The sequence below is a fragment of the Neophocaena asiaeorientalis genome, unplaced genomic scaffold, assembly GCF_003031525.2.
Source record: "Neophocaena asiaeorientalis asiaeorientalis breed wild unplaced genomic scaffold, Neophocaena_asiaeorientalis_V1.1 scaffold91, whole genome shotgun sequence".
Classification (NCBI taxonomy): domain Eukaryota; kingdom Metazoa; phylum Chordata; class Mammalia; order Artiodactyla; family Phocoenidae; genus Neophocaena; species Neophocaena asiaeorientalis.
The window spans coordinates 14571686-14581753 of record NW_020173198.1 but is presented as its reverse complement, the minus strand read 5'-3'; the positions used below and the strand labels follow the sequence as shown (position 1 = coordinate 14581753).

The 10068-nt window shown below is 47.8% G+C and overlaps 1 protein-coding gene across 3 annotated transcripts in view; it reads left to right on the top strand.

Annotated features, from left to right (window-relative positions):
- The window catches only part of CLEC16A (C-type lectin domain containing 16A), a 208797-nt gene that overhangs the window by 51320 nt on the left and 147409 nt on the right, over positions 1-10068 (top strand). For 2 of the 3 annotated variants that reach the window (XM_024744278.1, XM_024744276.1), the window contains exon 10: positions 5068-5299. In XM_024744278.1, the coding sequence (XP_024600046.1) occupies positions 5068-5299 (232 nt within the window). The remainder of the gene's footprint in view (positions 1-5067; positions 5300-10068) is intronic. The other variant, XM_024744277.1, reaches the window with a different exon arrangement.

Genomic DNA, 10068 nt, shown 5'->3' with positions numbered 1-10068 from the left:
CCACCCACCCCTGTCCTAGCACAGTTCCCCGCTCCTTCCTCTGTGCCCACAGTGTCCTCTGTCTCCTAGTGTCCATGTGGGACGCACAGCAGCACATCGCAGCTCCTGGCTGGACTGTGAGCTCCTAGCCCAGCGCCTGGTGTTTAGTCGGGGCTCAGCCCCCTGGCTACTGCCGCGAAGCCAGCTTCTCGAGTTGTCTGATTTGCTCCTAGCTTATATTTAGGGCATAATGACGATCTGAATTTATTGGAAATCCTCTAGCAAACATTTTTTAAAATCGAGGGATAACATGAGCCAAGTGCATAAAAGTGCAGTAATCTTCGCTGTACTGCTTGATGGCTTTGTACCTATGATTGCATTAATGTGTGCAGGCGCCTCCCACTTTTCAAAAGTTTGCTTGAGGCTGCTGCTCTGTTACCAAAGACCACTTTGCAAAAGACTGAAAGAAATCTAAAGAGGATTTTCACTTTTACGAAAAAAGGTGAAAAGTGAAAATAAGGTACAGTGTTGGTTTTGCAGCAGCCGTTAACAGAGGCAGTGCGCACCCCAAGCAGCGGGAGCGGCCTCACCAAGCTTCTTCCTGGGAACCACACTCAGCACCTCGGCGTCACACCCCCCGTAGCTTTGTACTGTGTCTGTGAGCATCTGCTTTATCACCATTTATTTTGCATATCTGTTAGCAAGATGTGTCCTAAGGCAGTTGCTTCTTGCTTTGCACCGTCCTGGCTTACGGAAGGTTTCATGGGAATGCTCTACTTTCAGATTGCGGGGGAAGCTTGTAATTCAGGTCAAGATAGAAAACATCTCTGGCATCCCATGCAGCTCCTTCTCAGTCTGTAACCAGCACCCCACCCGCCTCCCACCAGCTAATCACCACTCTGACTTTCAGAGGTGCCTTTTTTAAAGTTTTTGTTTTAATTGTGATGAAATACCTATAACAAGTAATGTTTACAATGGATTAGCCATTTTTAAGTATCCAATTCAGTGGCATTAGGTACATTCTTTAAAGGTATTCTTTACATTTTAATGGCACTGGTAATACTTTCTTGGGGTAAAACAACTGAATGATACAGAAGTGACTAGAGTAGAAAGTGAAAGTTCCCCCAACCTCAGTATCTTCCTCAAAAGGAACCACTGTTTTCAGTTTGTGTATCCTTCCAGACCTTGCTCTGTGTACTGTCATGCAAATATCTATCAACACAGGAAAACATGGTGTACATGTACATGTTTTAAGTTGATAGTTTTGTTTTTTAACTGTGAACGGAATCCTCGACTGATTGATTGCAACTTGGTCCGGTCTGCGTCAGGGTCTTTCAAAGGGCTGCACCAAGAACTAGTGGAGGACATTCCGTTTGATGTCTGTGGCATTGGTGATAGTGCCTCTCCGTTTCCACTCAGATGCCCGGGCCTTGCATGTTTCCGTCCTTCCTCCTGACCCCTTGCCCCGACCCCTCTCACTGTCCTTGCAGAACCTGTTCTCAGATCCCACAGCCCCTGAAAGGCCTTAGTTATCGCTGACCCCTGGGGAGTTACCTTTTCGATATTTAACTTTGAAGCAAGGACCAAAGGTCGGAGGCATGAAGGCTGGCGGAAGGCGTTGCTGGTCTTCAGCTGCCTCTGACCCCAGAAGCCAGCCTGAATGTCCCAGCCACAGAGCCCAAAGCTCCCCTCCTGCATCCCCCACTCTGGTACCCGGCAGGATCTCTGGAGTCAGCAAGGAGCGCCCGAGTCTCCATGCCTCCTGCAGCTCAGGCTCCAGGGCCCTGGGAGGTGAGCTCTTGGTGAAACCCGAGCCTGCAGCCTTTGGGAAACCTAGACCTTATTTGCAGAAGGCTTTTCTCTGAGGCATGCGTGGTGTGCTTTCTTTATGAGAAGATAAACCCAAAGGCCTTCTGTTTTTTGACTCTGAAGTGAGCTTTCCCATTTCTTCTGGTTGATTCCACTGTGCTGGCTCTTCTACTAAGCACACCTCCTGAGGTGTTAGGCTCCTTTCTTCATCGCCCCTCCCTTTTCTTCTTGTTCTCTCCATCACGTTGGATGTGTTATGGTACCATTCAGCAGCCTGTCAAGGCTTGCCCTGCTCCAGGTTCCTGGTTTAGTGGGAGAGCACAGCGGGGTGCGAGATGGCCCTTCTCCTAGGGGCTTTTCGTCTGGAACATCTGAGGTTGTCCAGTGTAACACAGAGATTCCTGGGGGGCTAGCAGCCAGAAGGCTCTTGATGAGAAGCGGCAGAAATGTCAGGAATGCCTGCCCACACTTCCCAGCCACACCATATCAGCTTCTCCATGATAACTATGGGATCTTGATGATGTTAGTATTAACAACAACAACAAAAATCAGGCTTTTTAAATATAGAAGAAAAGGGGGGAATAAAGTCTAGAACTCCAGTGTCCAAAGGGTCCCTGTTGAATTTTTTTAGAAGTTAGCATGCATACATGATTAGAAATTTCAAACCAAACAGAAAGGTATAGAAATGAAAAACTCTTAAGTGCACTTCTGTGGGTGTGCACACCCCGTACCACCTGCCTTCTTGCTTTCCCCAAACATGAACTGCTATTATATTCCCGTGCAGCTTTCCAGGAAGAGTTGTGTGTGTACCATCATAAAGCTTTGCCCCAAAGGGACTCTGCTTTGTTTCTTGTTCTTGCTTTTTCATCCTGATGCTGTTTCCGCATCCGCGTTATCTAGGTATAAAAAGTCCTCAGTCGTTTTAACATCTACGTGGATTCCCACTTTATGGACAGACCATAATTACCTAATCACTCCCCTGTTGAGGGGCATTTAGGTTATTTCCAGCTATTTACTGGGTAGGTTGCATTTTAAAGGTTTGAAATGTCCCTGGTAAGCATCCTTCCCCTCTCCCTCCCCAACACCTGATCATGGAGAAAAGCAGACCCCTTGGAAAGTTTTTGAATTCATTTTCACAGTTGACTTTTTTTTTTTTTTTAGTATAGTCAGGGAAAGGAAGGTAACTGTCGTTTGCTTAGTGCATTGCCAGGCTCTGAAGGAACTTTCTATCCCTGATTTCCTTTAGTTCTAGGAAGCCAGAATTGCTCCATGTTTTAGACAAGTAGCCAGAAGCTCAGAGAGGCCCCACCACTCATGTAGGATTCAGCTGGGGTTCACACCGCTCTGACCAGCCCTGGAACTCGTGCACTGCTCCGCTTCCCTTAGTGCTGCCGGTTGTTCTGTACAGCTAAGTCTATACAGAGCTCAGGGAGAGGTTTCTGCATCTATCCATGTGAATTTCTGCTCTCAGCTTCTAACTGAGTGGTGTTTTGCTCTGCGTTTGGTCTCAGTTTTCTGTTTCTGAAAAGCTTTGAGTATGATATGCTCTAAAATTCACTGGGAGTAAGTGGTAATCAGAGGAAACAGTCACTTCATCTTGGGGCCCTAACTTAGCGGGTTTGGGTCCTTTAGGAGAGGATATGGGGGGCATCCGGGGCTGCGTTCAATCTCACAGCGTCCTAAGTGGGCTCTGATTGATGCTGTCTGTCAAGTGGTGCGCGCCCGGAACGCTCCCTTCTCTGGGCTCTTGGTTATTGGCATCTGTAATTCACTATCTGGGTTTCTTGGACAGTAGAATCATGTCTCAATTTATCTGTCATTTTTGTGGATGAATAATCCAAAGTAGGTAAATAAAAATTAATGTCTGGATTTAGATGCTAATTTAACTTTCAATTAGGTTTTGTTTTGAGTGTTATTGAAATTAATCTGTGTTCTTGGAGCACATTCCACTTATTGGCAAGGTACAGTGGCCCCCAGAACACAATTGGTGGTTGTTTGGGGTAAATTCATAAGATTGATAGACCATATCAAGATAATGGAAAAGTTTACTTTAAAACTTTTCTGTTTTTCAATGACAAAATGATGTCGGAATACCATCCAGACCCTGGAGAAAAACACTTCAATCAGAATCCTGCCCCAAACAAATCAGGGACAATTTTTTTGTGTGTGTGGTCTTTGCTACTTTCTAGACCTGGTTCATTTGCATGTAAATACTTCTTAAAGAGCACTAAACATGGAACTGAGTTTGAGCTCCTGGTGAAGCACTATTATTTAGAAAGAGCGTGGGCTTTGGGATTGGGCAAGCTTCATTTCAGATTCTGACTCTGCAGCTCAGTAGCTGTGTGACGTTGGGCAAGTCACTTAACCCTTCTGAGCCTCATTTCTCATCTGTAAAATGGGACTGATAATCCCTACATCTCGTGGTTGCTATAAGGACTGAGGTACAGCCATGTTTTCCACAATGCAGGATATGAACCATGGTGACACACAGGTCTTGTTCATTTCCCTTAGAAGCCTTCCGACTTTTCAGGGGAAAACGTCTTCCTTGGGGGCAGGCTTCCTTTGGGGACGAGCTTTAACTTATTACTCATACTTGCCAGGCTCCCCTTCCAAAGACAGCCAGCATTTGGTTACATCCAATACACATTGCTTTTTCTTTTCTACTTTTGATTGTTATATTAGCAAGGTACACTGGTGTTCCATTTCTGTTGTGATATACAGTTCCTTTTAAAATAAATATATTTAAATTAGAAGTTAATAGTGTGCTGTGGTTAAGACATAAATTGTGCAGATGGTAAGTGGTTTTGAATCCCAGCTTTGCCACCTCCTGGCTGTGTGGCCTTGGGCGGTCACGTAACATTTCTGAACCTCAGTTTTCTCATCTGAGCATAACATGGTCATAGCAACAGTACTATTTTGTGGGGTTTTTGTAAACTTTAAGTGAGATAATATAGTCAGAGCCCTTAGAACAGCATCGGGCACATAGAAAGTACCATAAAAGTACCACTTTCAAAGTGTGTTTCTGACCTTTGGGAAGCAGGGAGCTGGTGTAGGTTAAGTGCAGAGTGACTTAGGACTGTGGGCAATAAATGGTAGCTGGTGCTATGGTTTAGATTATTTAATAGTGATGATGTTAATAAGGGTCATAATAATCAACGAGGAGGTAGAATTTGTTGTGTTGAAAGGAATTTCTTGGGGCAGAAACTCTCAGGAAGCTTGATAGGAGCCAGTGAGATTGCAACGTTCAAATCCGTCTGTTACCTTGGTTTGACTTTCCAGGCCAAGCCTAGCATTCGGTGCTTCATTAAACCCACGGAGACGCTAGAGCGGTCCCTTGAGATGAACAAGCACAAGGGCAAGAGGCGGGTGCAAAAGAGACCCAACTACAAAAACGTTGGGGAGGAAGAAGATGAGGAGAAAGGGCCCGCCGAGGATGCCCAAGAAGACGCCGAGAAGGCTAAAGGTACAGAGGGTGGTTCAAAAGGCACCAAGACGAGTGGGGAGAGTGAAGGTGAGTTGCGCCCGGGAACGCCGACCTGACAGCCAGGCTGTCCTCTGTGTCTGGTCCCCCTTGTGTGTCAGTGGGTGCAGCTGTCATTCCAGGCACCGGTGTACCTCATTCTACACAGCCAGCCACTGGGAAGCAGCTGTGGGCAGATCTGGTTCAAGGCCTGCCCTTGTCGGATGGGTGGCTTGGAGCAAGGCCCTTTCCTTTTAGCCCCGTGCCTCCGTCTCCCCATCTGTCAAAAGAGGCTAACAAATAGTATTTACTTTGTTATTAAGAGAATTAAACAGATTAATACAAGTAACATGCTCAGAGCAGTGCCTGGCACATGTCATAAGTATCTCCTGCTACTGTTACTGCTGTTATTATTGTCATCTTTATCATTACTGCTGTTCTTATTACTCCCGATAACCCGGGATTATGATTTTTGACAGAAGTCATTATTTCCAGTGCACTGCAGGAAGAAAAATAGCCCATGTTTAATGAAATCAGGTGCTTTTAATAAGATTATGGTTTTTTGGCATCAAATATAATCCCCTAGATTCTTACATTAAGATTTTTTTCAAGCCCTCATCTGTTTAGAGTGAGGTACACTTGTGTTTGGTGCCTATGTTCTCAATAAACAGAATCGTTTTGTCCTCTTTTCTGCCGTTGTCAGGAGTGATTCTGGTTTATTTTTCACCTCCTTCTCGTTTAGATGCTAACACCTCCTCCATCTGGAGAGCGTTGTCTGCTCTGGGATGAAGCAAGCTTGAACGGTCCAGCTGCTTGTGTCATGGGCCGGGCTCACAGCCACACAGATGGGGGTCTCTGGCCATGGCCCCAGGCACTCAGGGTGGAGGAGGTGATGGGATCAAGTGGGGTAGGGGCTCTGCTTGCCAGTGGGGAGCTCCCACCACACCTCTTGGGACAGACACGGGCTCTCCTCAGCTCCCAGCTGTGTTCTGCTGGGGGTGTGGGGAGCATGTCCTGCGAGCCATCGTCCTGGGTCCTGGGCTAGCAGTGGCTGCTCTGCAGTCAGCTCCCCAGCCCATCAGCCCGGACTGTGTGCGTCCAGGGCCTCTGAAGCTGGAGAACAGAGCAGCTCAGTAAATCAGTGACTGAGAACACATTTGTTTTGGGGGGTTTGCTGCAATTGGGCAGCCAAACCCCACCCCATCCCCACCCTGCTGGCCCCATTCTGATTTTCTTGGCAGTTCTCAGCGAATGCTCCGATCACATTTCGATAAGTATAACTAGTGTCTCCCCAGTGCCACCAGCCCTCTTTTTAAGGCTGAGATCTCTAGTACGCTTTTACTTCTGTTCAAAGTGTGCACGTAAGCATCTTGGTTTAGGAATTCCTTTTTGGCTTGGGAAACCTTTGCCAACAAATGTCACTTTGGTGGGGAGGTGAGGGGCAGACACAAGGTAAGCCATACGTGTTTGCTTATTTGGATCGTTTTGACTTTTTTTCTAACTTGGGAGAAAACTGTCTGCTTAAACCCCTGGGTTTAGCTGTCCTGTAGCCATACGGTGGGGGGGAAAAGGACGACTTCACCCCATTTTGCACCCTGTGTTCTCGTCAGTTTTGTTTTGGAAAGATGCTACCTCTTTTGTTCCAGTCCTTTTAAGGGCTGCTGTCTAACCAGGCCAGAGCCGTGACTAACCGTGGTGTGGACAAGGGCAGGCTTGGCCTCAAACACACAGTCAAATGACTCAGCCAGGTGGCCCAGTCCTGGCGCACAGGGGCTTCAGAGGTTCAGCAAGGCTGCCGTCCCAGCTCCCAGGTTGGGGTCGGGGGAAGGACTCCCTGCAGGCTGGGCCCACGTGCCCTGCGCAGGGGGCACGGGGAAAAATGTTCACCAGCCTCCAAAACACTGTTTTCTGGGCGGTTACTCAGCCAGGTTGTGCCAGGCAGGGCCCAGGAATTTCCCCAGAGGCTTTACTTGGACGGCTGATGTAGACTTCAGAGCCCGGTGGAGCGAGGCTCTCCGCGACTCCTTGCCTTTGTAGTGCCCTCCTGCTTTCTCGAATGCATATTTGTCTTCCCACCCAGCTCACTGTAAATAAATACAACTTTCACAGGCCTGTCCAGCAAAGAGACACCTAACTGGGCAGCAGCAGCTGTATTCTGGGGCTTTTTGAATTGTTTATTTGATCTCTTAGTTAGTCTCCTGTTTGAAGGTGTTCTCTCCTTAGACTGTATCTGTGTTTGGGTGAAACCACACAGCTGTTAATTCCTGTGACTTGGAAGGGTGTCAGGCACATTTTCAAGCCAGAGGACAGTATAGATGGGGGAGGTGCCTAGGAGATGGGAGATGGGACCTATGGTCCTATCTCACCAGCTAGACCTATTGTGTGCCTTGGATGGCCTCCTCAAGCTCTGGACCTCATTTTCCCCATCTGGAAGTTGTGACCGTAGGAAATGCAATGACTTTTTTTTTTTTAAATGAGGCTATGTTAGGATTCTTGTAAGATTTAGACATTCAACTCAGACTAGCTCAAGCGAAGAAGGCAGTTATTGTTCATGCGACTGGGAGGCCTGGGCGGGGCTGGACCGGGTGCACAGACAACCATTGGCCGTGTGAGGCTCGCATCCTGCCAGCCTACCACCGAGTGGAAAGGGAGCTGCTCCTTCCCACGGGCTGCAGCTGGAGTCTGGGAGCCGATGCTCGTTGGTGCTGACGGACCTGGCTTGCCCACCCTGTAGAGGGATGTTCTGTGCTGAGTGGCCAGGCCCTGTGTTTCTACCCTAAGGTGACTGCCTCAGAAAGAAATGAGGCGCATTTATCAGAAGAAGGGGGCGTGGGTGCCAGGCCAGCAGAAACAGCAGGTGTTCCCTTAGAAAGCCACACTATTTCTGTGTACTCCGCCATTTTCCTCAGGCCATCTTCTCCCTTCCTGTATTTTATTTTTCTTTTCCATTCCCTTCCTGTTTTGAGGTGGACATGTGGCTATTTTCTCCTCCAAGTCATTTCTTCTCTAGCGTGCTTTCTTGCATTGTCCCTGGATCTAGGGGCTTGATGACAGCCTTGACTCTGAGTAAAGAGATGCTGGCGCCAGTTCCCCCCTGCATACCCTGCCATTTTCATCCATTTCAGTGGTGAAATCTTTACTTAGAAAGGTGGCGTAAAGCACAGGAGTCAAAAGACATGTCACGAGTCACAGTTCTGCCATGACCTGATTTGTATGTGGCATTGACTTGTTTTTTTTCCTACAAATGCAGCACCCAGAATTCACACCTCCTCCACATTTAAGCCCTGACAAGAGTTGTGTGAAATGAATATGCACCCCTGGACCCTCCACTCTCACCCCCAGTTTGCAAAGAAATGTGCTCTGCCTCGGGTCCCAAGTGATGGGCAACTCATTCTGAAACCAAAAAAAAATCACAGGGCCCCCTCACTTTTCAGAAGTTGAGTGCTGAAAGGAAGACCAGGGTGCCCTGGTCCCTCTGGCCAGAGGCGAGTCCACCCAGATGCACTTCCATGTCAGTCTCCTCTTCAGTCTGGAAGGACCGTCATCTCTTTTTGGATTCAGTTAGAGCAGTAACTTAGTAAATGGGCCTAGGACAAGAGAATGAATCGTTTGAACTTCTTGTTTGAAAAATAGGGTTTGGCCTGTGGAAAAATAGGTTTTTTGCTTATGGAAAAAGTGTAGGCATCAGTTTCACAGCCTGACCTTCAAAGCTTACTCCTATCTTGAATCCCCACGTGGGCATGGAGGGAAGGGAATGGCACTGACTTTGAACCTGCCAAGTCAGCTGGGCGTTGGTTGCTGGACACCAGCTGGACACCTGGGTTGCTTCCACCTTTTGGCTACTGTGAATAATGCTGCTGTGAATATGGATGTGCAGATCCTCTTTTGCTTTTGGAGGTTATTGTGGAAACAATAGAGGCCAAGGAGGGCCCAGTCAGGGCCTGCTGAAGCCAGAGGAGCTGGACATTTGGGTTCTTGCTCCCAGCCTGGCAGCTTCACAGGCATGTCTCTCCACTCCCAGAGGCTCAAAACTCAGTGGTGTGAGGGCTCCCCCCACCAGCAGGCTCGGGTGCTGGAGCCTTCACGATCATGGGCCACGGTGCCTGGCACAGGAGCTGATATCGCACAGATGCTCCTTTACATGACACAGCTGATGTGCAGAGCTGGAAGAGGCGCCTACAGCAGCCAGGGGCAGAGCCCACCTCCTGATCCCTCTGCGCCTCAGTTTCCCTTCAGTAAGCTGCCGAGATTCCGCTAGATCAGCATTGCCCCAACTGTGGACATGGAGATGGCTTTGGGTGGGACAGAGAGGGCCTTGAAGACCATAGTGTGAGGATTTTTGCCGAGAGCTCGGCTTCAGGGGAGCCTCGTGGTGGGTGTATGTGTCTGACACCCCCTCACTTTCCCTCATCACCCCTTTCCATGCGCACAACAGGCCTCAGCACTGTTTTGTTTATTCATCGTGTGTATATTTCCACAGTTGCTTTCTGTTTATACTGGTTTTATGCTGATTGTAGCAATTGCTAAAAATATTTTATTTGAAAATAATTTCAAATTTATAAAAAGTGAAAAAAGCAAAAATAGTATAAAGAACACCTGTTGACATCTGGGGGCACATGATGCCCTTCTGTCTGTCCTTCGTAGGCGACGTTAATTTTGGCCACCTGATTAAGGTAAGGCCTAGTTTCTGCACTGTATCGTTACTTTCCCTTTTCTTAGCAACTAATTAGCAATCCATGGGGAAACACTTGGAGATAATGCAGATATCCTGTGCCTCATTAAAATTCCCCCTTAGAACCCTCCTGCACTGTTGGCGGGGA